This window comes from Onychomys torridus, chromosome 4 (assembly GCF_903995425.1).
Source record: "Onychomys torridus chromosome 4, mOncTor1.1, whole genome shotgun sequence".
NCBI classification, from domain to species: domain Eukaryota; kingdom Metazoa; phylum Chordata; class Mammalia; order Rodentia; family Cricetidae; genus Onychomys; species Onychomys torridus.
Window position 1 is genome coordinate 147,380,038 of NC_050446.1, and position 27,944 is coordinate 147,407,981.

Below are 27,944 nucleotides of genomic sequence, written 5' to 3' on the forward strand. Positions count from 1 at the left end.
TCTTGAAGTTATTTACAATATTGATCTTTGGTCTCCAAGCTGAGTACAACAGGTACAACTGTAGCAAACTGTGTATTCCCCCCCCCCCCCCCCCCCCCCCCCCCAGTTTTCTCTGTGTTGTTTTGGTGCCTGTTCTGGATCTCACTCTGTAGCCCAGGCTGGCCTCAAACTCACAGAGATCCACCTGACTCTGCCTCTCGAGTGCTGGGATTAAAGATGTGAACCACCGATGCCTGGCTCAGGTTTTTTTTTTTTTTGTTTTTTGTTTTTTGTTTTTTGTTTTTTTTTTTTAAGTTGGTTTTTAAAATAGCAATTGATTCCATTTAAACCTTAAATCAATCTCTCTCTCTCTTCCTTCCTTCCTTCCTTCCTTCCTTCCTTCCTTCCTTCCTTTCTTTCTTTTATTTTTTTGAGACAGAGTTTCTCTGTATAACTGCCCTGGCTGTCCTAGAACTTGTTCTGTAGACTAGGCTGGTCTCCAATTCGAAGAGATCCTTTTGCCTCTGCCTCCAGAGTGCTGGGATTAAAGTCCTGTGCCACCACTCCTGGCCTTAAATTTTTTCTAAAAGAAAAAAATCACTATACTACTAAATTAAGACAAGGCCATGGGTTCGATCCTCAGCTAAACAAACAAACAAACAAACAAAAAAACCCAATTAATATGTAAATGTAGCAAACAGTTACTTGTCAAGTTTCTTATCCTTGAGATTCTAAAACTTCAAGCCGGGCAGTGGTGGTGCACGCCTGTAATCCCAGCACTCGGAAGGCAGAGGCAGGTGGATCTCTTTGAGTTCCGAGACTATCCTGGTCTACAGAGCTAGTCCAAGACAGGCTCCAAAGCTACAGAGAAACCCTGTCTCAAAAAAACAAAACAAAACAAAACCCAAAAAACCAAAACTTCAATTTGGGGCTGGGAAGTGGTGGTGCATGCCTTTAATCCCATCACTCCAAAGGTAGAGAGTCAAGTGATCTTTATGAGTTTGAGGCCAGCTTAGTCTACAGAGAGCTAGTTCTAGGAAAGGTAGAGCTACACAAAGAAACCTTGTATGGAAAAAGAAAAAAAAATTCAATTGGGAATTTCATTTTGTATATTTGGGTATATGTGTGCTGTATTCAGACGGTGTAAAGTCAAGGTTTAGGGTTCAGTTGGAGAAGCAGATGTTAATTAATTTCTACACAGGGCTTTGAGCCACACAGTGCAGTGGGAAGGAGCTATGGAGGTGGTCACAGTTCAGGCAGAATTACAGCAAGCCTTCTGAAGGTGTCTGGAGTGCTTACCGAGGAAGGTCAGGACTGAGTTGGGGTATGAATAATAGATAAAGGACTTTGCTTGGTTGATAAGGAGTAGATAGGACATTGGCAGAGAACAGAACTTTACAGAGACAATTCTGCAAGGCACCAAGGAATTAAGCATACAGTGGCTTTTGACTGGGTATAGGTAGAAGGTGGGAACCCAGGGACGTGTTTGAAGCAGAAAAGGAGGATGTGTTTTTTTAAGGAAGGGTCCGGAAGTCCCAGCCTCTTCTGATCTTGGAAGCATAGATGCCAGGAGAAAAGCAGTCCCTGTCCATTGCAGTGTAAGCTCTGAGGAGGTACCTGGTCATCATCTTTCCACTGGATGGAAAGCATAGGCCCCAAAATGAACCCGGTACTCAGAGGGGAAGCCTGCAGAGATGGGTACTGAGGGAGTGCTGTAGACCCTATGTGAGCTATAGGGTCCGGCCTGTCTGTGTCAGCTCTACCCTTGAGCTGCCGGAATTGGTCTCATCCTGCTTGTGCTTTAGTTAGCTAAGGGCCTGTCTGGGCCTTAGACCCAAACAGGTGCCGGGCACGTGCTAGTAAGAGGCGTCCAGACTGAGAGTGGGCATAGGGGGTCACGTGCTAGTAAGAGGCGTCCAGACTGAGAGTGGGCATGGGGGGTGGTACGGATTTTTAGTATTTTTAAGAACCAGCGGAATTTGAGTTGATAATAAGAGGATTTAATAAGAAGGGTGTGATCTGCAGTGGGATTGGGGAGGGGCGGGCTGGAGAGATCCCTCAGCCTCTAAGAACACTGGTTGACCAAACCATAAGGACCTGACTTTAAATCCTAGCATCCATGGAAGAGGCCCCTAGCTCCGGGTGGAGCAGAAACAGGGGAATCCCTGGGATTGCAGGCTACCAGCACAGCTCCATGTTCAGTGAGAGACCCTCTCTCAAGGGAATAAGGAAAGTCTTAGAGTGGTAGGACACCCAGCATTCTCCTCTGGCTGCCAAGCAAGTGCACAGGCATACCTGTGCACACATGCATACATATACATACATACATACATACATACATACATACATACAACACACATATACACACAAACACCCCAGAGTGGGGTGGGTAGCGGAGGATGCCTCTGCACTGGAAGACTAGTAAAGGGAGCAGAAATGGAGTGCTGAATGACAGAGATGCGGAGGGAGCTCTCATGCCATCCCCTCTCTCTGGAGGTCAGTGGTGACATCTGCTGGAGCCAGCTTTCTTGTTGGTGTGGTGATAGGAACTTGGAATGTCACACGCCCTCTCGGGGGCCACGTATCCTTTCAAAATAAGGAAATTCGGCGACATGTAAGGCTTGCTTCTGTTCTTTTTCTGGAGTGAAAAGGCATTTAGCCAGAAGGGGGAAGAGCTGTGTAACATAAGCCTGGTTTAGCAGAGCAGATGTCACATTGCCAGCTCTGCCTCTCTGCCCACGTGCTCTGGGGTGGGGATGAGGTGGGACTGCACTGTGGGAGGTGAGCTCTGCAGGCTGTGACTGTGGTAAGCAAGGGTCACTGTGCTTCTCTCCTCTGTGCCTTCTGTGTGACTTAACCTCATGGAAGCTGTAACCCCACAGCATTGACAGGTCTGTTCAGGTAGCATTTTATCCTTGTTCAAAGCTTTTCCTCATGCTCTCCAGCCAATCAGAGTGCCACTTCAAGTCAGCAGCTCTTACTAATCATGAGCAAAGCCTAGTGAGTGTCAGATTGTGACTATATTTTAGGTACTCTGCAGGGCAAGCTATCTTTACCTCGTGTCAGCTTCCCAGATCTATCAGTTCAAACAGCTTTTCAGGTGAGGGATCTGTTATCAGAGCCTGGTGATTGAGAATTAAATGAAATTCAGAAATTGTATCTTAAAATATTTGTCTTCCAGAGGTGCTGTGACCCTTTGTGTCCTTGCTATGCTTCCATTTGGAAGATACTGAACATCACTTAAAGTCCTTGGAGTCTCCAACAGTAAACATATACTTTGATTTTGCTATTAGAGTTGTGGTTTAGTTAAAAGAAATGCTATTTTGATAAAATCAAGGAGCTCACCAATTGGTTCTTCTGTTTGATTTTAAGATTTCTGCTCTACATGTGCGTTGAACAGAGACCGTTTTGCTAAGGACACACAGTAACATTACTTGTGGCCTACTGTAGGAGCCCTGAGAATGTGGGGTCTTCTGCTGCATACAGTGTGACTGACTGGCAGCCCCCTGGATCCACCAGTCTCTTCCAAAGCAAGACTTCCCTTAGCCTCCTCCCAGCTGAGTAACAAAGCCAGCTTCTTTTTAGAGACCCAGATGTACCCAGAAGACAGTCTTGTCTTGAGGTCCCTTTACTCTGGCCAAGACCTTTTGGAACTTTGTTGCAGGCCACCATACTCAGTCTTGTCCTTTACTCTCTCCCAGGGCTCAGATCTGCTATAGTCTGAAGCCTCTCTATGCCTTCCCTAGGTCCCCCTTGTCTCCCAGGGATTCCCCCCAGTCAGTCGCACATGTGTTTAACTCTGTCTGCTTTTCAGGGAAACAAGAACCTTCTCTTACCCTGTCAAGTGTTTTCCATCCTGCTGTCTAAAATGCTCCTGGGCCAGGATGCATGCACATGTACACACACACACACACAAACATGCACACACACACACACACACACACACACACACAAACGTGCACACGCACACATGCGTGTGTACATACTCACATAAACTGTCTTGTCCTCTTCTCCTGAAATTATCTTTCTGCAGAATTCCTACAGCATGTTTTACTTCTCATTGGACATTTATGCATTTTCTTTTGTATCACGTGTGCTTCTTGTGTCCTACCTCATCTTCCCACTAAATGACAGCTTATGGCAAACAAAGCAGCGTCTTGCTCATCTTTGTGCCTCTTGGTAACATACTTTTTTATTTAGGATAGTACTGCTTAGGTGGAGAGATGGTTCATCAGTTACAAGCATGTACTACTTTTGTAGAGGACCAGAGTTCAATTCCCAGAACATATGTTACTTAGCTCCCAACCTCCTGTAACTCCAGATCAGGCAGATCTCATATCTCTGGCTTCTGTGGGGTACCAGCAGTCATGTTTATACACCCCTCAATAATTAAATGGAATAAAAATAAGTTTAAAGCATTAAATATAAAAAAGAATAATATTAATTGTGCACTCTATATTCTCAAGTACTGCCATGCTTTTATGCATATTAACTCATTTAATGCTCCCAAATGAAATTGAGACATGATGTAGATAAAATATAGAGAGGATAAGAACCCTCTCTAAAGCTATGTAACCAGAGGTGTCTGAACCTAAGGCAGATGGCTCTAGAGTCCCCTGTTCATTTAGCAGCTGTGTGTCCATCATAGCTCTGTGGCAGGCAATGTGTGCAGCATTAGGGAGGCCAGGGTTTGTGCTGTTAAGTCTTGAGAAGTGAGTTTAAACAGGAACAGGTAATAATGTCAGAACATATAGATTTGAGTTGGGAGGTATCTAGCCATCTTTGTGGATATTTTAAACACTTTGAGAGCCTTCCTGACCTAAAGATCCTTTTTACTAGTGAGAAGATTCCAGCACATATTACTTAAGACTGTGAGCTGAGGATGATTGTTCTTCCAGAACAGTGCTTTAATGTCCCCTGGCATTGGTGCATTTATCATCATACCAGGCCCTGGTGCCCAAGAGAGTAGACAGAAGAAAGGGGTGTTTCTTTGGACAAAGGGGACAAATAATCCATGTGAGTAAACCATGATGACGGCTAGTGAGGAATGCCTTGGATGATGTTCATTCATGGCAGCAAAATTGAAGAAGTATTATTGTCAGATTTTAAATTTGCAAAACTCAAAACTGACTCTTCCCTTGCCACCAAGGACCTTTTCTAGCTAGAGAGAAAAAACATTTCTTTACAGTGAAATAATTGAATAATTGATAGCATTTTCAACCGGTACAGAGAGAATGGAAGAAAATGCTTTTAGGGAGTAAATTAGTTTATTTCTGTCTGCTTGTATTTGCGGCATAAACCTCTGTCTTCTGTGGACTTTATCTGATAAGATGAGGGTGTGTTTGGACCAGTTAGGCCTGATGTACTAGAGTTTACACAGAACTCTGAACTTGAAGTGGAGGCAGAATGTCTGCATAGCTTCTCCAGCATGTGTCTTTATGTATCATATTGCAAATATTTATTTTGGAAAGAATATTCCCATCTCTTTCTTGTGCTTTTAAAATGAACACTTATACAAATAGATCACCCTCAACTGAAATCAAAAGTAAGTAGCATACTGGAAAAATATGTCAAATTTGTAAGAGGGGAATTAGTTATATCTTAAGTGCATAAAAACTACATATTAATGAGAAAAGTTATAATATATGTCACAACCAGAGAAATGAGCTATAGCCATATATATGTATATATACACACACATATATACATATATATATGTATATATACATATACATATATGTATGTGTGTATATATGTGTGTGTGTATATATCTTTTTTTGAGCTGAAGATCGAACCCAGGGCCTTGTGCTTGCTAGGTAAGCGCTCTATCACTGAGCTAAATCCCCAACCCTATAAATAAATCTTTTTTTTTTTTTAAGGCCAGAAGAGGGCATCAGATCTCATTATAGATGGTTGTGAGCCACCATGTGGTTGCTGGGAGTTGAACTCAGGACCTCTGGAAGAGCAGTCAGTGCTCTTAACCTCTGAGCCATCTCTCCAGCCCTGCTATAGCCATATTTTAAATGTCTTGTTTTACTAATAATCTAAGATATATAAACTTAAATGTATTACCATTTATTTACCTACCAATTATCAAAATTGTTGTCTCCCACCCCAATAACATACATGTGAGGTCTCTAATATACATTTGATAAGACTATAGTTTGGTATTGTCTTTCTAGAAAATAGATTAATATGTATCAGTGATCTTCAATATGTATATATCATTTGGCCCAATTTCCTCCTCCAAGAAATAAACTTGCGATATTTAAAGCTTATTCTGTTAAGATATCTGTTGCCACATTGTTTGCCTGTTTATTTTGTTGTTGAAGTGAAATTCATATCACATAAAATTGGCCATTTTAAAGTGACTAGCTCGATGGCATTAAATACTCTTGCAGTGCTGACAACCACTGCCTCTAGCTATGAAACTCTTTTTTGAGACAGGGTCTCTCTCTGTAGTCCTGGAACTACTATACTGGACTGGCCCCCATCTCACAGAGATCTTCCTGTCTCTGCCTCTTGAGTGCTGGGATTAAAGACATGCACCACCATGCCTGGCCTTCCAAAACTTTTACATTAGCAGGCAAAGGAGCCCTGTAGCCATTAAGCAGCCACTTGGCTGCTACTTGTGACTATCTGTTTAGCCTGACAGGGTTTTTTCATTTTTCTTTATTTTCAACCAAAAGATGTGCTCCACATTTATACTAGCCAACACCTTTGTGTTCAAGAAGCACACAGCAGGATCAGCTGAGCGAAGGGACTGAGTACCCATGTGGTGAGACATTGGCCTTAGAAGAGGCTGTCACCGGCATGTAAATGGTGTCCAAGGCAGTCACTGCTCACACCACTCTTTTCTCATCTTTTCTCATCTCAGTTCTGGGTTTGTTTTTATTTTCTGTGCTTTTGTTTTGTTCTCAGACAACTCCAGGCACAGGAGAGATGATCTCTGGCTTCGCCAGCCTGACACAGCTCCAGAGCTAGTGAGTCATGGGAAGAGTTCAGCCGCTCCCCAGGGATCCACTTAGCTCCCGAGAGCCTGGCTGATTGGCCTTACCTGGGTCACTTCCCATTCCTGTGCCAGGCACTGGGTGAGGGAAATAGGGTGTTCTGAACAGTTAGGTTGATCATTTGTTCTGTCCTAGAGATGAAACCTCAGGCCTAGCTCCTTTATACATGCATGCTCAAGACAGCACTGGCAGTGTCCCTGTTTCATGCCTATTTCACCATAGAGTTCACTAACTTTTGTCCCCAATCACTGATGAGAAATCCTTAGATATTCTGTAAATTCTACCTCAGACTTGGAAGTTATATTTAAGGAGTATTTACCTAATTTGAGGGAAGTGAGACACTGTCTTTTGAAGAAATAGATTTGAGCACTCCAAGTCTGTCTAGAGTAGAGGATCTCCATTGGTTTTTAAGTTATTCCATGGAGTGAGTGCCTAGTATTCATAAGCCAAGGCCCGGCCCTCAGAGGATTCCTGTTCTACTGAGACACACAGTGTGTGAATAACAAACAAGTCTATAGTGTAATTTCAGATATTGCTAATAGGAAAATGGATCTTGGTAAGTGTGTGTGTGTGTGTGTGTGTGTGTGTGTGTGTGTGTGTGTGTGTGTGTGCACGTGCGCCTGTCTAGGTATTGGGGTCAGAAGAGACTTTCTAGAGTGTTTTGATGAAGGCCTGTGTTGAGAATGCCTCAGTTATTATTTTAGGGAACAGTAAGTGCAAAGGGTTCAAATCATAACTGTCTTGAGCTGTACCAGAGTCCCCAGAGTTAGAGAAAAAAAAAAAAAAAAAAAACAATGGACAAAGGAGCAGGGGCAAGGTGGGGTGGGGAGAGATAAGATAAGAACCCCCAGGGGGCAAAGGACAGGGAGCTGAATTTCAGGTCAGGAATTGCTTTGGTTCCTGTTTGGGTAGGAGACCTGCTTGAGTCACCTCCCAGACACTGGCTTTCTGACCACACACTTTCTTTGGCTTATCTGTTAGTGATTTTTCTATTGCTGTGACAAAGCACCATATCCATGGGAACTTAGAGAAGGAAAGGTTTATTCTGAGATTACAGTTCTAGAGGGAGAAGAGTCCATGACCATCAAGGCAGGGGAGAGTAGCAGCAGGCAGGCGTGACGACTGGAGCTGGAAGCTGAGAGCTGAAGCATGGACTGGGAATAGCATATGGCTTTAGAAACCTGGAAGCCCACCCCGAGTGATGAATTTTTCCCAGCAAGGACAGACTTCCCAAGCTTTTCCAAACAGGCTTAACAACTAGGGACCAAGTATTCAAATGCCCGAGAATATGGGGGGCGGGGAATCTCAGTCAAACCACCACAGTTTACTTCATGAGGAGTCAAATCCTTTGTCCCGATGGCAGTGGCTAGAGACAAAAGAGAAGAGGGTAAGGAACGGTGTTGGACAGCTGAGTGCTGTAGAAGCTGTGGTATACATACTTGTGGAGGAAGATGGGGACACACAGTTTGTGTCCTTCCTTTCTCTGTAGGACCATGATGAGGATACAGGCTAGGAACAGTGTGGCCCATAGAGCAGGGAAGCTACAGTACACTGGGCCATGTGCTGCAGCTCACATGGTGGACTAAACCAGTAATCCAGTAATAGGCAAAGGACAGGCACACTAGAAAGCACTGTAGATGTGGATGGAAAGGGGGGCAGGCCAGTAGCTGAGAAAGACCGAGCCCAGGAAATGTTTATGGGTCAGAGTAGTGATGACACAGCTATCTAAATGTTGACAAAAGGCAGCAGTCACTGCAGGGAGGTCATTGCAGGGGTCCAGCCAAACTTTGACCTCTGCTTTAGCAGTAACTGTATTAGGAGCCAGTGTCACTGAGCCTTGGGTTTTTCTCAGATGTGTGGCTGTGGTTAAGACAGGGCTTAAATGGAGACAGAGACAGAAGTTCCTGGGCCCTAAGCTAGCTAACTACTGAAAGCGCGGCGTGTGTTGTCTTTGTCCACCTTTGTATGTATTGTAGTTACTGTTCTGTGGCTGTGAAGGGATACCATGACTAAAGCAACTTAAGCATTTTATTGGGGGCTTGCTTACAATTTCAGAGGGTAGGCTCATGGCCATCCTGGCAGGGGCATCACAGAAGACACTAGAGCAGTAGCTGAGAGCTTACTTTTTTTTTTGGTTTTTTGAGACAGGGTTTCTCTGTGTAGCTTTGCGGCTTTCCTGGAACTCGCTTGGTAGACCAGGCTGGCCTTGAACTCACAGAGATCCGCCTGCCCCTGCCTCCCAAGTGCTGGGATTAAAGGCGTGCGCCACCAACGCCTGGCGAGAGTTTACTTTTTGTCTGCAAGTTGGAGGTAGGCAAACTAGGCCTTTGAAACCTCAGAGCCCACCCCCAATGACATGCCTCCTCCAGCAAGGCCACACCTACTCCTCCCCAAAACAGTCCCACCAACTAGGAACCATGCATTCAAATATATGACCCTGTGGTGGCCATTCTCATTAAAACCACAAGTATGCTTTCAGCGGCTGCAGTAGCTTAAGCCCCTGTGATCCTCCAGAGGAAATGTTAGTCCACCCCAGCAAATCCATAAATGCTTGCCTCCTTTGGAGAGCAGCTTAATGGTCAGTGCCTACTCTTCTGCCTGAGGGCTGCAGTCCTGTCTAAAGCCTTGTCTGTATCCCACATGCATGCCTAAGTCTCCTGTTGTTTGTTGTCTCTAGGTCCAAGATCCCATCCACCTTCTGTAGCATGGTGATTCAAAAATCAGATGGCAAGAGGAGGTTAGTTACAGGAAGAGGGTCTTATGGTAGACTTACAGAGCTGTCATTTCTGAGCCTGGACCATCTCATTAACACTTTATAGTCAGTGTTCTGGCAGAGGAAGAAGTTGACTCTCACGGTCTAAGGCTACCAGGTCTTGTAAATGAAGCTTGTTGTGATTGGAAATTTCATCACCTTTTTTTGCATCCTAAGGTGTCCTGTGTTTGCTTATTTCCACTCAGTGCAAACTCTTGTGAGTATGACATAAGCAGTCTCTGGCTGCCCAGTTCTTTCCACTAAATTACAGACATACAACCTTTACTTAACAATGAATCTCCTTTTAGTAATTAGATCATTGCCAAGCATTCAGTGCAGGGTATGTGATATTCCTAAAGTGCACTACACACGTTGGACAGGGAATTTATATGGATTGGCTGCTTTTAGAATTGACAAAGATACTATTTTATGTGTCATTTGTGTTAACTTTCCTTTAGAGTTGAGAAGTTGTGTTTTCAAGTTTGAAGAATAATGTGGACAATGTCCTGACTGCATAGTTGCTAATTTCTTTTATAGAAGTCCAGCTTTGAAACATTTATTTACAAAACATTGGAAGCACTTTTTCTTTTCTTAGCTTTTTTTTAGGGGTGTGTGTGTGTGCTTACATATTGTATTTGCCTATTATGAAAATTTGAGTACTATGAGTGAACTTGAGTGTAAAAAAACTTTTAAAAATCTGCAGTCCCTTATGTATTGGTGGTATTTGGGTAATCTTACTTTCCTATTTGTGCATGTTCTCCTCTATCTCTTGCTCTCAGTTTTGCTCATGAGTACACACACACACACACACACACACACACACACACACACACACACAGAGTTTTACATGTCCATAGTCCAGTGCTGTGTATTTTATGAAAACACCTTAGACATTGTTCACACCAGGAAGGGCTTGCATTGTCATATGGCTGTATGGTGTTCTGCTGGGCTCCTGTAACAAACTGCTGCTACTGTGGTGTGTGAGTTTCAGGCTCTTACACACTGTCAGCAGTTTGTATGCCCAGAAAGGCTTCCAGTGACCAGGATAAGGGTCTTTGTTGAGGTCACTGATTTAGGTTGCTGACAGAACAAGAAGATCATTATGATTTTCTAGAGGTAAAGACAGCCCTTGGGGAAGGCCACCCTTTTAACCTGTCCAGGAGGAACGTCATTCCAATGTGTGCACACTGTCTCTGATATACCCTTCTAAAATATGAGGACTGGAGAAGTGACTCTGGATAAAGTACTTGCCCTGCAGATTCTAGGACTGGAGTGCAGATCCTTAGGATCCATGTCAAACTTGTAGTTGTGGGGCCATGTGTACTCCCAGAACTAGTAGAGACTGGCTCTCCAGAGCAGGCTGCCTTGCTACCCTACCCAGAATTGGGGAATCAATGATGTCTGGTTCTGTGAGAGGCCCTGCCTTGATAAACAATGTGGAGAATAACTTCAGGTGTCCACACACGTGTGCACCCACGTGCAACTGCACATATGGGAACATATACACACACACATCTACACACCACACTCGTACATACAAAGATGTAAAGTAAGCTACTTTCTAGGCTTTTTTCTTCTGGATTTAGAAATGAGTCTGGAGCTTATGCCATGTATCCTCTGTGGCTTGTTGTTGTTTCCAGATCTGCTTCCTGCACTCTTCACCACCCTTTGTCAGTGTGGACCCAATCAACTGAGCAGGGAGCCCAGCCGTGGGTCCCAACCAGTGCAAACTGCCCTCCTGACCCTTCTTCCTACAGCAGTAAAGACTCTCCCTGCCTTTTGTTGTTGCTCGAGGTTAATTGAGTCACCCTATGCAGAGCTGTTCTGTAGGCTATTATTATATGATTAATAATAGTTATTTGACACAGACATTATTTGATGGCCTTTCCCGCCTTCTTCACCACTTTTTTGTTTCCTTAGCTGTTGAGAGTGGCGGGCAAGAGGTAATCATTTAGGTTTTGCTTTCCCTGTCCTATTTCTGTCTAACATATCTCCAACACATGTGCTCTGAGCTGGCCCCAGTCCAGAGTAAGACAAGAGTATGCAAGTATGAGTGCTTTAAAATGTCTGATGAGAATTATGTGAGCTTTTTTTTTCTTTCTTTCTTTTATTTTCTTTTTTCTTTTTTGTTTTTGAGACGGAGTTTCTTTCTGTAACCTCGACTGTCCTGGAACTCGCTCTGCAGACCAGGCTGTCCTTGACTTTAGAGATCCACCTGCCTCTGCCTCCTGAGTGCTGGGATTAAAGGCATGAGCCACCCACTGGCTTCTAGGAGCTTTTCAATTTGTACTAGTATTTATTTTATATTTTATTTCAGCTGTCTGTCTACAAGGATATTTTTGGCTGTAACTAAGAGAAAACTCAATATAAATAGATAAAAGGAATTTTCCCTTCTATATAAAAGAGGGCTTTAGGCAGGGCAGGCCAGAGTGAGATAATCTAGCTGTTCTGCAGTGTTGACAGCCCAGACTTCCAGCTTCTCTACTGTGTCATCCTCACTGAGGCAGACTTGTGTGTCATCCTCACTGAGCAGATTCTGAGTGTCAGAATACTCAGAGCCATCCAGATGGACTGATATCTAGAGGCAGAAAAAAGCTGCTTCTCATTATGTCCCCTGAAGAATGATGAGTATTTTCCCGGTACCTCTGTCGGGGATGTTAGTGTCTTCTGTAAATGGATCGGCACTGTGCCATACACTTTGGTCCATAGTAGTCACTGGCAAAGGTTATGTTGCTATCACAGTTGACTCAGTTACATCAGGCCCACTGCCTATGTGTGAGGTATAGGCTAGCCTTCCCAGTAGATACAGCTCTGGGAAGAATAATCCCTGAATAAACGCTGTTAGGAAGAGTGAGGGGCTGTTTGTGGGGGTGGGTGGGTGAGATGAGGGAACTGGAGAGAACCAACAGTGTCTGCTCCAGGCAGCTCTTAATATTTTAGTCTGAAGTGCTATGGAACCCTTATGGAAATGAGCTGCCAATTTTGACAAATTTTTAAATACACACACACACACACACACACACACACACACACGCATACAGGGGGATTTAAAACACTTAAAAGTATGTAACTAGGGTAACAGGAAAATATGACTATAATGTATGTAAGAAACAGAACTATCAAAGAAGCCAAAAGGTAATTTTTTCCCCCTGCAAATAAGATTATATATTATATAGTTTAGGTCCCACCACGTCTCCATTCCTTCTGATAACCCAGGCTAGTAGAACTCAGGGTACATGTGTACTTCTCTTGGCCTTGGAAGCACTGAATATTGGCCAATGTATTAACAGTGGTACTCTCCTTAGAGCAGGACAGCAAAGGCCTGGGTAGACTAGGTCCTTCATTCAGTGGGTGGTCTAAAGTGCTTGTTTTGTTACTATGCATTATAAGTCACATATGTATTGCTGGGCTTACTCTTTGATATGCATTAATTTTCGTTTGTCTATTATTTGTGTTTGTGTATGTGTGTGTGTGCAGGTGCCTGCAGAGGCCAGAAGAGGGTGTCATTCATATCCCACAGAGCTGGAGTAGCTGGAGTCATAGGAGGCTGTGTGCCATCCAATGTGGGTGCTAGGAGCCAAACTCCGGTTCTTTGTAAGAACAGCAAGAACTTTTAACCTCTGAGATGTCTCTCTATCTCCTGTACAAACTTTTTTTCTTTTGGTTTTTTTCGAGACAGGGTTTCTCTGTGTAGCTTTGGAGCCTATTCTGGAACTTGCTCTGTAGACCAGGCTGGCCTTGAACTCACAGAGATCCACCTGCCTCTGCCTCCCGAATGCTGGGATTAAAGGCATGCGCCACCACCACCCGGCTAGTACAAACATTTAAAAAAACAACAACAAAACCCTTTTGCACCTAGCACATGGCTTGACTTCATATAAATCCGTTCATTTGAACCAAGGAAGGAAGAGATTCGGATTTTATCAAGTAACTGTGAAGGAAGAACAAAAGGATGGAAGAACTGAGGGACAATGAAAGGATTCTTAAAAAGGTGAGGCTGGTGAGATGACTCAGTAGGTAAAGGCACCTACTGCCAAGCTTGATAACCTGGGTTCAATTCCTGGGGCTTCCATGAGGGAAGGAGAGAACCAACATGTAAGTTGTGTCTCCCTCCCCCGCAGTAAATAAAAGTGTATTAAAAAAAAAAAAAAAAAAGACGGGCCGTGGAAACTAAATTGGCCTGGAAGGAAATGACTTGAGTACACCATAGATAGTGACAAGATGGTAGACTCAAGATTTGACTCATGGACCCAGTAAGGCTGAGGAGTTGTTGGGTTTAGGGTTCCAGGAGTGGGCAGGAAAGAGAAAAAATGTCAGGGAGAATGAATCACTTGAACCTGAGGCTTAGGAGGTGGGTAGTAATGACCAGGTCTAGACTCTGGCTGTGGGTGTGGGTGGTAGAGGTGGAGTGCCTGACAACTTCATTAGGGATGAGGAAGCCAGGCATCATGCTGTGAATGTTGCAATCACCAATAATGAAGACAGGAGCCAGGCCCTACACTCTTTGGAGAGTGTACTGGTGTGGAAGAGACAGTGTGTCACACCATTTGGGGGTGGGATCTATGATGTGATGATCAGGAAAGAAGCTTTTTGTATATGTGAGAAAAGAAGGACCAGAATGGAACTAGAAATTGTGGTGTGTGTGTGTGTGTGTGTGTGTGTGTGTGTGTGTGTGTGTGTGTGTGTGTGTTTGGTGTTGGGGGAATTTCAGGGTATGTGTTTGCAGGTGGGGGAGCAGGGAAGTGCCACACTTGGTTGAGGCCAAGTAACATGTGAGTGTAGGAGGAAGGCGAAAACCTCACCTGGTGACTGACTGTAAGGGACTTGTTCTTAGGGGATTGCCAGGTTTCAGGCAGAGCTGAGGGGATGAGCTCTGTTAGAAATGTGGTAAAATTGAGATTTGTTGAGTTGTACTGGCTATAGTCAGTGGGTGGACTGTTAGGGACTTGGGATGAGATTTGGGGGTATCCAGAGTTGGGTGGTGTTGGTGTCTAAGATGAGAGCCATGTGAGAAGCCTGAGGTTCTCAAGAGATTAATACAAACCTGAGGAAACCTAATGTGCAACTTGGGAGTGGTCCTAGATTACTGCCTCTGACTGCAGCCTTAAGGTTTGGTAGGCAGTTACGGTTGCCACGTAAGGGAGAGGGGACAGGTGTCGTGAAAAGAACAAGGAGGCACTCCTGCTCCAGTGGGTGGAGGGGATTAAGAGAGGAACCAGAATTATTTTGAATACATTATTAGTTAACATCTGAGTGACTTTTGGGAAGTAATTGCATATTAAATATGTTTAGTGTCTAAAAGTAGATGAGGTTGGAAGTACTACTTGAGGATTCTGCAGAGATATGAAGTCTCATGTGTCACAAAGCATACTTGTGAAACAGACTTTGGTCTTCTGGTGCTTAAAGCTTTGTAGTCATTGTATTTGTGTCTGAGACTAAACAAGCAATGCAGAGAAAGTGCTGGGAACCAGTAGGAGAACTAGATGCAGAGCAAAGCTAAGAGAGGGGGTTGTTTTCAACCTGACTTTCATGCCAGCAATGGAAGAACTTATTTGCATTTGTGGGACAGAACCCAGACTAAAAGTGGGAATTAGGGCCAGATGTGGGCTCCTTTGTATGTTGAGCTCAAGGCTGAATTTGTAGAAGGTATGGGCTCACTAACAGAGTAGTATATGCTGGTTTTCTTTTTGAAATTCCTTGTAACTGTTGTAATCAGAACTTTGGTCTTGTGATCCTTGTGTTTTATTTACTTTGAGAGATAAAGGGAACTGATAGCTTGGAGGAGGTACTTTTGTTTTATTTTTGGAACAGGGTCTCACTGTGCATTCTTAGCTGGCCTGGAACTTGCTATGTAGACCAGGCTGGCCTGAACTCACAGAGATCCACCTGCCTCTGCCTCCTATGCTCTGGGATCAAAGGCATGTGGAACCACTCCTGGTACATATTTTAATTTTTTTTTTTTTCTGGAGCTGAGGACCAAACCCAGGGCTTTGCGCTTGCTAGGCAAGCACTCTACCACCGAGCTAAATCCCCAACCCCTATTTTAATTTTTAAATAGTGAAATTTTGGTTGTATTAACTCATAGTTGTGCCAAGATCGGGGGTCTGGCTCCAGGGTTAAAGTGTTTGCTGCACAATTTGTGAGGGGCCTGCAGAACTCACATAAAGTTGGGGGTTGGGTTTACGTGTAATCCCAGAACTCTTAAGGTGAAATGGGAGGCAGAGAGAAGACAGTCCCGGGAAGCTTGCAGGCCAGCCATCCTGACGTAGGCATCAGGGAACATCCGGGAGATTCTGTCTCAGACACGTGACTGCTGCATGAAGCAGGCATAAGTGTCTTTCTGCAAATAAGTGGTGATAATTCATCATCTTAATTATCAAGCAATTTATTTATTAAAAGCAAAAGATAAATTCATTCAAACATCATATAGTAGCAAGCTTAGAAGCTTTGCTGTCGAACATCTTTCTAACCAGATATCTTTCTAATATATCAGACATAATGTATAGACTTGGTGTGTAGATATGAGCTAATTTTATAAAATGAATATTGACAATGGTTTAAGGGATGAACATATGTTTATGTTGCCATTATTTTGAAAATTAATAGAAATTAGATTTGAAAATTAATAGAAATTAAAATTGAAAATTAATAGAAATTAATAGCTATAGAGTAGGTATCATTGCTTATTGTCCTGTTTTATTAATTTATTTTGTATTTACATGAGATTGAGCATGTTTGGGTGGTATGGCCATAGACTTATTTTGTATTTAAGATAGAACACCTCATTCTTTCTTCTCCTTCTTCTTCTTCTTCTTCTTCTTCTTCTTCTTCTTCTTCTTCTTCTTCTTCTTCCTTCTTCCTCCTTCCTCCTTCCTCCTTCCTCCTTCCTCCTTCCTCCTTCCTCCTTCCTCCTTCCTTCTTCTTCTTCCTTCTTCCTTCTTCTTCCTTCTTCTTCTTCTTCTTCTTCTTCTTCTTCTTCTTCTTCTTCTTCTTCTTCTTCTTCTTCTTTCTTCTTCTTTCTTGTTATCAGTGGCCTTCAGGAATGCTTTCGTGTCATCCACAGGAAGGGATTAAGTAACCAACCCTTCCAAATATCTAAGTTCTGCAGACTGGTAGTTTACTCAGTGGGCATGTATTTAATGCCTATCCTTTAGGTGCTCAGAGACTAAACTCTCTGGAGATTGAGGCAGGCAAGCAGGATGCACACATGAAACCAGAAGGTGGGGAGCCAGGCTGGTGTCCCTTCCTGCTAGCTGACTTGGGGAGATAAACAGAGCTTAGATAAGGGGTTGTGCCACCTTCCCTCAGTCCCTCCTGTATGGGGTGCTTCCACCAGAGCCTCAACCACATCTGTTTTAGGCTTTGATCACTCTAGGCTCAGAGTCTAAATCAGACTTGCTTTCCATTGCATAAATTTATATTTCCATCCATGTAAGTGTTTTGTGTTTGTACATAGGCAGTACAGGAAACATATACTCTTCAGTTTTATATTTTTGGCTTTTTGAGACAAAGTCTCAGTTTGTATCCCAAACTGGCCTGGAATTCACCGTAGGTTTCCTACTGGCCTTAAACTGATCTTCCTGAATGCTGGGGTTATAGGCACCATCCACCACACTCAGCTAGTATAGGAAACTCTTTGAGTCTTCATAGAGAGTCAGTTTTCAGGAATGTATTTCTCTTATAATAATGATAACTTCCGTGGGTTTGTTGATTGGCCATTGAAATGCCATCATTCCTTGGATACCTTCTCCTGTTCTAGGACAGTAAAGCTGCTGAGTCTGGAAAGCTTCCTGGTACAGTTTGCTTCTTCTCCTAGATAAGCTCCAGTTGTTTACCTGTGATAGCATTTTATAGCACTCCTGCATGCACAGGAAGTACTCAGATGGACCAGTTGGTGTCACGAGGAGTCCTCCCCTGACTCAGGCTAGGACAGGTCACTTTACAGAAAGTTTGTGTCAAGGTGCAGGCTGTGCGATTTGGGTGAGTTTTGCCCACTCTTTTTTTTTTTTTTTTTAACTTGAGGTGACAGTGTATTGCACTTGCGGGGCATCTGTTATAGTTCGCTGGTCCTGCCATCAATGAAGTTGTTTTGCACCCACTGTCTTCTTTTGCACTAGTATTTCCACAGTATTTCATAACAACCATTCTGACTTCAACAGCTCCCAGGAGCCCGACATCAACAAGCATCTATTTTCTGCCCTCCTGATGTTGTTTCTGTACTGCCTAGGGCGGTTCTGCTTCTGACTGACTGCAGATTGTCTGGGGTTGGCTCTACCCTCTTGGGTTGGATCCAGTTGTGCTCCTGTGTTTTCTCAGTTCTCTTTGATCACTAACTACCTCAGACTTTCCTAGCCAGTACTGTTCTGTAAGCTCACTTACTGAAGCAGGCTGGGAGATAAGCCTGAAATTACTGTGAGTGGACATAGTTTATAGGTGTGGCCAGGGAATGAATAGTGCATGGCATCTTTACATCACAAAGAAAAGAGGGCACCTACATAGGCAATTGCTTAAATGTGAAGTTAGGATCATATCAGCCTCTAAGGCTAATATTGGCCAATAAAGCTAATCACACTAGGCTTATCACTAGTGGCATATATTTCTGACAAAATCTTCAGCCTATGTCTGCTTAGTTTATTGTACATTATTGTACATTGCTTTCCTTGTTCTCCCCCACCCCCTGTTGTGTATGTGCACATGTGGTATATTTGTATGTGAACCTGTGTATGGATACTTCTTTCAGTGCATGACCAGAGGTGGACATTTGGTGTCTTTTCCTGTGCTCTCCACTTCATTTTCTTGAGACAGGGTTGCTCACTTAAACTGGAGCTTGCTTTTGCAGCTAGACTGGCTAGCCAGCACGTCCCCAGATCTGACTAGTGCTAGGGTTATAGGTGTGTGTGGCATCTGGCTTTCACCTAGGTGCTGAAGCAAGTTCTCATGAAGCTATGTTTTGACTCATCTGACTAAAGAGTGCTAGAATTGCCTTTGAAAAGGATTATGTGTAGAAGGAGATGGAGGAGAATTGGCCTGGCTTCATGGATATGCTTGTTGGCAGTATTTAGTGTTGTGTTGGGATTAGTATTTTTTAATATGGGATGGCCTCATTAAGTATATGAAGTTCTGAGTCATTAAATTTGATGGCTTCATACATAGGTGAGGTTGTGTTATTTCTTCCTGGTGAGAGAGCTTTGCCAGGATCTAAGTAATTATAAAAACCAGCTAACACTTCTACAATGTCAACTGACAGTCTACAAGCACTCTGCATATGCTTATTTTCTCATCACCTTGCAGTATAGGGACCATTGTTCGCCCTGCTTTTCAGATGGAATTATCTCATTCGTCTTAGACCCTGTAGACAAAGTCTGCTTCAAAGGGTTCGCCCTCAGTCCTTGCTGTCGACTTCCAGCTGGGGGTGGAGAAAGAACTGTCAATATAGGGAGTGCAGAGTTTGATGTGCTATACAGATTGTCTTTGAGAGATAATGGGAAAGTAATGCAGTTTACTGGCTGCGTATGGTGAAGGAGAATGAATTAATTAAGAGTTACTTCAAGACTTTAGAACTGACCTCAGGCTCTGCAGGGCTGTCTGGCATTTGCTTCCCTGTGGTTTTTTTTGGAAGTACTTGGCCGAGCTGGCTGATGGTAATAAGACAGCATGTTAGCTTCCTCGTCCCACACAAGGATCACTGGAGGCCTCCCACCTGGCTCTGCCCTCTCCTGCCTCCTCCTTTTCCCTCACCAGTCCTGAAGCTGTGACCTGTCATGCTGCTCCCCACTCTTGCTAACTGTTGCTCACTCTGCTCTGCCTGCACATCTCCAGGGGGTCATTTATTTCTTCTAAATTCCTGACCTGCCTTCTAGTTTTGATTTGAAGTCAGAGACTCAGGCAGGAACTGTCTCCAGCCTAACTTCCTAACTTGCTTGTTAGTTTGGACAGGTCAAAGGAGATCAACATCTAAGGATGCTTCTCACCCCCCACCCTGCTCCATCTACTTCACAGTGTTGTAGTGAGGGTAAACTAGAATAACTCATAATAATGTCTTGTAAAGCAGAAGGCAGACGAATATATGCATTATCAATACCCCAAACTTGCCTGTGTGGGCTGTCTACTTCTTGCTTTGGTGCCTAGTATGGGCTTCAGCCCTGATGCCCTCCCTGGCTATTGTTGCTTATGTTCACCTGTTCATCTTGATGGCCTTGGCTCTTATTCTCTTTGAATTTTTAAGCACTTGGCAGAGTTATTTGGCATTGATAGGATACAACAAGTGAATGAATTAGTCAAAAAAGCCTGTCTATAAGAAAGTTTGTGGTAATAAGGTTCCCCCCTCCCTGAGCAAACCTGTCCTTTGTATCTATTCTTAAAGTTGGTTTTGCTAAAAATACTTTTATTCCATTTAACCCCCGCCCCCCCTGCTAAATTCCAGTGCTTTCTGTAAGACCTGTCTTTGTATTCTCTGGATCTTGGATTAGATGTGTAAAACACTTGTTATTCAGACTCTATTCATTCACTTCACAAATGGTTAGCCCAGGTCATTTCCTGGAGTAGAAGGGGCAACAGTGAACCATGAAAATAGAATTCCTGCCTTCATGTAGTCTCTGTTCTAATGAGGGTGCCAAGTGATACAGATGTAACTGAATAAGTTGGAATTTTGGCTCATTTTAGTGCTGTCTTTGATGAGGACTCCCAGGACAGTGAGGAGTTGTGAGCTGGTATAGATAAACCGAGTGTGTTATTAGTGCTATGCCTTGTTTACTGTGTACTGGATGACCTTGAAGGTATCTATTTGTCCTGCCAGTGACAGCTTTAAGCTCTTATCGAGAAGAAAGACTGGGTGGCTTGCTGCCTGGCCTTTTGGCTTCAGGAAAGCATTGTGGTCTTTATGGAAGCCCCTCAGTTCTTGAGGCTTGTCTTTGTTCTGTTGCTGGTATTTTGAGTGTGTTGGAGAGACCAGGGGCCAAAGGATAAGGTGCGAGAGTTACTGATCATCCAGTAGCCTTTCTGGGCTGGATTGATGCTCCTGTACCCATACCTCCCTGTAAGGGAATAACTAGTTTCCCAGTGGCTTCCTGAGTCTGAAGCTCTTTCACTGCAAGGAAGAAGGCAGGAGATCGGATGAAAAGTACAGAGTGACACTTGAGACATCTGTGGATTTCTTTGAGGGATTAATGAGCGATCCCAATTCTGAAGGATGAGGCCAAGCCACCTATAGGATGATAGGGAGTTAAGCTAGTATCCCCTAGGGCACCCAAGTGGAAAACATGTTTGGGAACTTGCAGGACTGTAAAGATGTCACAGAAGGTAGAGTGTAGGGCCTGAAGGGGACAGTCGTGTGCAGTGGAGGTGGATATTAGGGATAATTGCTCTGAGGAGGTGCAGACAGGCTGCCAGTGGGGTGGTGTGGTTTAGTTGGCAGTGAGAGGTGACTGGGCTGCCTGTGCTTAGTGCTCTGGCAGAAAGGGCATTTAGTGCCAGCCTTGCCACTGGGTTTTTAGCTGTAGTTAAAACACACACAGCCCTTCCTGCCAGTCTGTTTGCACCTCCACTGTGTGACTTCCACCCTGTCCCTCCCCGTCCTGGGGCATGTCATATAGCTTCATTCCTCAAAACATGCTGCTGACCCAACCAGGGCTTCTCTGTTAGATACAGTCCCTGTCCTCACAGAACCTACAGTCCCACTCAGACATCACTAAACCTCTGAACTTAGCACAGTATATGGTTGATCTTTTCTTAAATCAGTTGACTAAAAGAAACACCCTACAACAGTTAGTGATAAAATAATGACTACCACTTGTATACCTACAAGCAGGAAAACCTGAGGTCATCAGAACATAAATGTCATGTTGCAACAGGCAGATTCTGAGTAAGGCTGTTGAGATTCCTAGAAAGACTGTGTTGTTCCTAAGAATGACAGTAGCCAAGCATGTAGTTCAGTTGGTAGAGTGCTTGCTTAGCATGTGTGAGACTCTGAATTCGATCCCTAGTGCCACATAAAGTCAGACGTGGCACTGGAGAAGTGGAGCCAGGAGGATTAGAAGTTCAAGGCCACCCTCCACTACATAGGGAGTTGGAGGCCAGCCTGGGTTATAGACTAATACACAATCAAGTGAGTAAGTAAATACAGAGATAAAAGAATGATAGCATTCATGTAGGCTGATATTACTTTCTCTGTGCCTGTTTTCACCAAGGTGAATTTGTCAGCTACTAGGAGTCTACTGTTTGGTGGTGTTTTATTTTGGGCAGTAAAAATAATATGAAATTGACAACTCATGTGAGTTTATAAAAATCTTTGAAGCATTATTCTAAAGAACTTGTAAAAAAATTATACAAAAGGGCCTTCTATGGTAAGCAAAGGAAGTCCTGTAGTCTATGCTGTTTGTTACTGTTAGCTGTATGGACTTGGGCATTGCAGTGAGTGTGCCATGTGAGTTTACAGTATTAATTAGGACTGCAAACACAGGGAATGTTATTCTGTTACATATTGAATGGCACCATTGGTTTCTTTTCTTAGTAATCATTAGAATTATGAGACTTTCTAATTTCCCTTCCATGTATAATTCTACAACATTAACTCCAGTAATCAGGATCTTGTAATGGCACGAATGATGTTCCCGTCTTAGAAAAATGGGCAAAGGTTTGTTGAAAGTGGATAACCTCCTCAGCTTCGAGGTTTCTGCCTAGGCTGATCATGCTCCTGGGAAGAAGGAACCCCAGTGGGGATAGTAACTGTACCACTCACTTCTCTGGCATGGAGCTCCTGATCTTAGCAAAACCATATGGCACAACAGGAGCACTTGATCCACAGTAGCGAGGGGGTGTGAGGGTGGGAAGGAAGGGGACACAGTGAGCCCAATGCATGTGGCTGCAGGGTTGTATTGGAGGACGTGCTAGGTCACTTGAACTGTTTTCTCTTTTGTGCCTAGACAGCTGTGGTGGTGGAGAGGGAGGAGAGGCGATCTGTGTAAGACCTCCACCGGTTACTCTCTAAAAGGCCACAGACCGATCGATCCCTCTTTGAGGTCCCTGTCAGAGCTGCCTCTTCCAGGAATCTCCATGCTTCCTTCTCCCCAAGGAAAACTCAGTAGTTCCTCCAACCTTTCAGCTGGTCTGTGAGTGTTGTCCCCCTCAGTTCTGAGGCCTTCTTTCCTGGGCCTCACTGGTGCCCGAGCATTTGTGTGGTGACTGGTGCCCTGTGCACTTCTGACCTCTCTTCGGTGAATAAACAAGTGAGAAGACAGTTTTGGTTTTTCTCATGAAGGTATAAGACTAGCTTTGTTTTCTTTCATTTCTGAAAATGTTGGTGAATTTGTTCTTGAAGTTTGTTTTATTTATTTCTTTTGAGACAGGGTTCCTCTATAACAGCCCTGGCTGTCCTGGAACTCACATTGTAGACCAGGCTGGCCTCGAACTCACATAGATCCACCTGCTTCTGCCTCCTGAGTGCTGGGATTAAAGACCTGAGCCACCACACTTGGCTATATTTGTGAATTCCAATAATGATGTAAATGCAAACTTCTCTTTTCAGATAATGTGGATGCAAGCGATCTTAAGCAGTTTTTTGAGACCAACTATTCTCAGATATATTTCATCTTCTATGAAAATTTTATAACACTGGAAAATAGTTTGAAGTTAAAAGGTAAGCATTTCTACAACTCTTTTAGAGTACACGGGCAATTCCAGATGTTAATCTGTCATGAGCCACAAGTTGTGCATCTTTAACTTTCCTTCTTCCAGGCTTTGAGGCCTCACTCGGGTGGCTTGGTTGTCATCTCTCTGTCCCTTGAGTGTTCCCTTACACAGGTGTTAATTGAACAGCAGATGGCTAAAATGAAAACTAGAAGGAACCACAGAAGGCATGGATTCCAAAGGGATAAATGATTTAAAGAGCAAGGGAGAAAAATAATGCATAGACATCTAAACAATATCCAGATTTAAGCTGCATTTGGTGGCACAAGATATAATGCCAGAATATGGAGGCAGAGGCAGGAAAAAACATGAATTCAAGACCTACATAGTGAGACCCTGCTACAAAAGCCAAACACAGTAAAAGAACACCAACATTAAAATCAAATTCCATTAAAGGACCTGTGAAATGAAAGTCAGGTGTCGCCTTGCCTGTACCTTCTGTCCTTAGAGATTATTTTCTGATCGCTTCTCGGCCTTTTGGCTAAGATCAAGTGTAGAGATTATTTTCTGTTATCAATGAGTTTTGTTTGTCTGTGTTTTCATATTTATGCCCATATGTAACTGTGTTGCCCTGGCAGTCCTGGAGCTCTCTCTGTAGACCAGACTGGCCTCGAACTCAAAGAGATCTGCCTGCCTCTGCCTCCTGAGTGCTGGCATTTAAAGGCATGCACCACCACTGCCCGGCCAGCTCTGGAAATTTGGGTGAGGGGATTGTGTAGCTGGGAAGCCAGACTATCCTCACTATCCTCACCCTTGTTGCTGTTTCTCCTTGAGCATCACTTGGCCCTTCTGTGTTGGTCTCCTGCTGTGAGCAGCAAGCAGGCTAACAGATCCACTAGGATTTCAGCACAGAGCCTGGCACAGAGCACCTGGTCAGTAAGGACTGTCACTGTCTTTGCCTTTCCATTTCATGTCATCTGTCTGGGAAATGAGGAAAAACAAACGGAAGTGTTTTTCCCAGTCTCTCACACCGACTCAGCATAACATTCTGCTGCTAGTCTCCAGCAGACATCAGTTGGTGCCCATTAACTCCAGTCTTGCCAGGCTGCTGGGAGGTAGTTTCAGATCCTGTAGGTTAAGGGCTGAATGCCACAAGGCCGCCCCCTTTAATGTAAGTTGCGGATTCTAGGTTGTCTCCTGTGTAGTGGCAGACTGACCATAATCAGGAGTCTAATAGTCTCTTCTCAGGGTTGGTTAATTTGCTAGAGGAGTGGCAGAATGTAGGGAAACAACCTTACTTATTTGTATCTATTACAGATGTTTTGTTCATTTACTGCATTACACATGAATAATACAAATTTTAAAGAGTATCTATGAGCAGCCAGGTAAAGAGCTGTGTGTGTGAGGTGTGAAGGTCCTGAACACAGGAACTTCCTTGCCACGGAATTGGAGAACACTACTCTGCATGTACATGATACATTCTTCTTCACAAACTGAGAGCTAGCTCCCTTAGCCAGAATCTTTTGGGTTTAGTGGAGGCTTCATTATGTAGGCATGATTGATCAGTCTGTTAGTCATTGGTGATGAACTCAGCTGAAGGTTGTAGGTGGGTGGATGGAGCTGAAAGTAGGACTTGAAGTGGAGAACAGCATTGCAGGTAGAGGATAGAGCCTGAGCAAAGGCAGGAAAGTGCCCTCAGGGCATGTGTGGGGATGTGCTTCTTTTTCTTGCATCATAAGGTGTGTGAATGAGTTATGGAGGAAATCCCATTATGTTTGCCAGGAGCCTTGCCTTCCATGCTAAGGAGTTGGGACTTTGTTTTTCGCTAGAGCCCTTAAAAATGTTTGCTTCTGAGACAAGTGTCCTGTTAAGTGGTGAGTGCATAGAGCACAGAGGTGAGTTGGGGGCTGATGCTGTCACCCATGTGAGAGCTGTTACTCTGTGGAGAACTGTGGAAGACTGGCCCAGCAAGGTAGCGGTTAGGGGAGGAGAAAGAGTCCTGTGAGACTGAATACAAGGGAGGGAGATGTCAAAGAGCCATTCAGGGTCCCCGTTTGACTTAGGAGGTACCATTGTAGCTGCAGAAACCCTCAAGGAGAACAGTGTTTGGGAGGCAAGAGGCTGGAGGCAGCTCTGACTTGTCTGTATTTGAGGTACTTGTGGGACACAGGAGTAAGTGTTGGCTGGGCAGCAGAAATATAGCTTGTCTGAGTTTGGGAGAATTGGGTGGAAGCTTGCTGTTGCTGAGGGCAAAAGTATATCAAGGAAAAGGGAGTCAGCAAATGAAGAGGAGAGGGATAGATGGGTGTTCGGAAATCGTGTGGACCCAGAAGCCCAGGGGAGAGATTTCCAGGCATGCAGGATCAGAAAGCCTGATGATGCAGAAGATGAGGTGCAGTGGGTTTAGGGAATGAGAGCTCATGGCCGACCTGAGGACAGTTCCTGGTGAGGAACTGTCAGAACTTGACAGGTGGACCTGGAGCAGAGGGGTGGAGAGCGGGAAGAGCACCCAGGGTGCTGTGAATGTGTGTCCTGGGAAGAGCTGCTAAGGGCTGTACCTACCTGTAGGCAGTCTGAGGAGAGGTAGCAGATAGTATGGGGGTTGGAGAAGGGTGTTGGGAGTCAAGCAAACACTAGAGAGACAGAGGCAAGTACAAAGTGGCTTTTTTTTTTTTTTTTTTTTTTTTTTTTTGTTGTTGTTGTTGTCTAAGGAGAAAAGCTAGAGGATGAATGTAGTCAGATATTTTGGGGGACAGGAAAGAAAACCTGAAGGGCTTCCTGAAGTACCCCAATTGCTGTGATCAAACAAAAGTGTGCCCTGTTTGTGGAGGGGAAGGAATAGTGGGCTCTGGTATACAGCAGATGACATACATAGTAGCTTGTCCTGGGATGCCGATATGTGCCTCAGATGCCAGCATGTGCTTTTCTTACGGTGTTTCTCAGTTTTCATCTCTGATTTATAAGCTGGTATAAATCTTGAACTGAAGAAAATTTATTTTGGTCCAAAGGGTAGATATTCCAAATTTGGAATGATCTGTATTTACCTTGCTAGTTTTGCTCTACTCTACTTTGTTTTACAGGTATGTGGAGGAGAAAAGGGTCATGGTATTTGCAGTCAAAATAGTAATGAGCTGAGTATGGTAGCTCAAGCCTTAACCCTAGCGCTCAGGCAGAAGCAGGAGGATCTCTGTGATAACTAGTAGGAACAGGGTGACTTAAAATAATTTTAGACAATTGGCCATTTTTTAAGATCTGATATTTTAATTTTTTTCATTCCAATTTTGTTTTTGTTTTGGTGTGTGTGTGTGTGTGTGTGTGTGTGTGTGTGTGTGTGTGTGTTGAAACAAGGTCTCACTATGTAGCCTTGGCAAATCTCAAACTCACTATATAGACCTGGCTGGCCTTGAAGTCACATCCCCTTGTCCACACTGAACAGCAAAGCATTTAGTATCCTGACACTAGCCTTAGAAAGGGTCTCCTGGCTTCCATTATTGTGCTCTCTTTTACCCCAAGTTTCTTTCCAAAGGAGTGCTGAAGCCGTGACTTATATGGTCACTGAAGCTCTAGTCCTCAGTGGCTTTTCATTCTCCAATCACTGTAGTGACTTTATCCTGTCCCTGAGCTGCCTTCCTTTGCCACACACACCTACTCTCTGAGCTTATCTGCTCAAATCTTCCCCAGCTTTGCTCTAGCCTCCGGTCCTTCTGGCTGTTTCCTGACCTGTCAAGCGCTCTCAGCCACGGGAACCTTGGTGCAGTCTCCCTGCCTAGGGTGTGTGTGACTCCCTCATATTTCTGGGTAACCTGCTTCTTTGGCCATTGTGCATCTTTGCCTAGTTGTCAGTTTTCCAGCAAAGTATTCCCAACTTCCCAAGTCAGACTTGCATATTGGTTTAGTATTCCTCATTTGCTTTTGCTCATGGGCTTTCTAACTTATTTATAGTTTGCCTCCTCCTGTCAAAATGTCATCTTCCCCAGAACAGGGAGTGGTGTTTGTTTGGTTCATTCCTTTGTCCCCAGGGCCCAGAAGAATTTCTGAGAAACAGATGTTTTTTAGTATTTGTAAATGAATGAATGAATGAGAGCTACTTCTTAGAGCTATGAGGATTCAGTTAGGTCAGGAGCCTGCAACTGATGGCTCACTTGACTTTTGGTATTGTACTTGTTGTTGAGACAGGTTCTTGCTCTGAAGCCTAGGCTGGTCTTGAGCTCCTGGGGATTCTTGGCCTCCCACACTACCAGAATTAGGGTTGTGGGCCACCATGCTCCACTGGCTTCATTGGTTATAGTCAACTCCATTCATTTGCATGCAGCTTGGGGCAACAGAGTCTGATAGTTGCAAGAGAGATCTGAAAAGCCTCAAATATTTACTCTTAGCTGATTCTTAAGTTAGATGACTTAAGCTGCATGCTTAGCACAATGTCTGGGACATACTATAAACAGTAAATGATAATTCCTGCTGGAGGCAGGTGGTGCAGTTTTGTAGTTGTAACCATCTTGTTAAATAAGAAACACAGAGCCAGGTGCAGAGTTAAAAACCAAGAGGTCAGAGCAATAGCTGAGAGCCTTACCCTTCACTGC

The 27,944-nt window shown here is 44.0% G+C and overlaps 1 protein-coding gene and 1 pseudogene across 2 annotated transcripts in view; both read left to right on the plus strand.

Annotated features, from left to right (window-relative positions):
• Ralgapa2 (Ral GTPase activating protein catalytic subunit alpha 2) overlaps window positions 1–27,944 on the plus strand; it is a 277,458-nt gene that overhangs the window by 5,891 nt on the left and 243,623 nt on the right. For both annotated transcript variants that reach the window (XM_036184593.1, XM_036184594.1), the window contains exon 2: window positions 23,264–23,374. In XM_036184593.1, coding sequence (XP_036040486.1) covers window positions 23,264–23,374 — 111 coding nt within the window. The remainder of the gene's footprint in view (window positions 1–23,263; window positions 23,375–27,944) is intronic.
• On the plus strand, window positions 23,886–24,027 carry LOC118583336 (annotated as a pseudogene).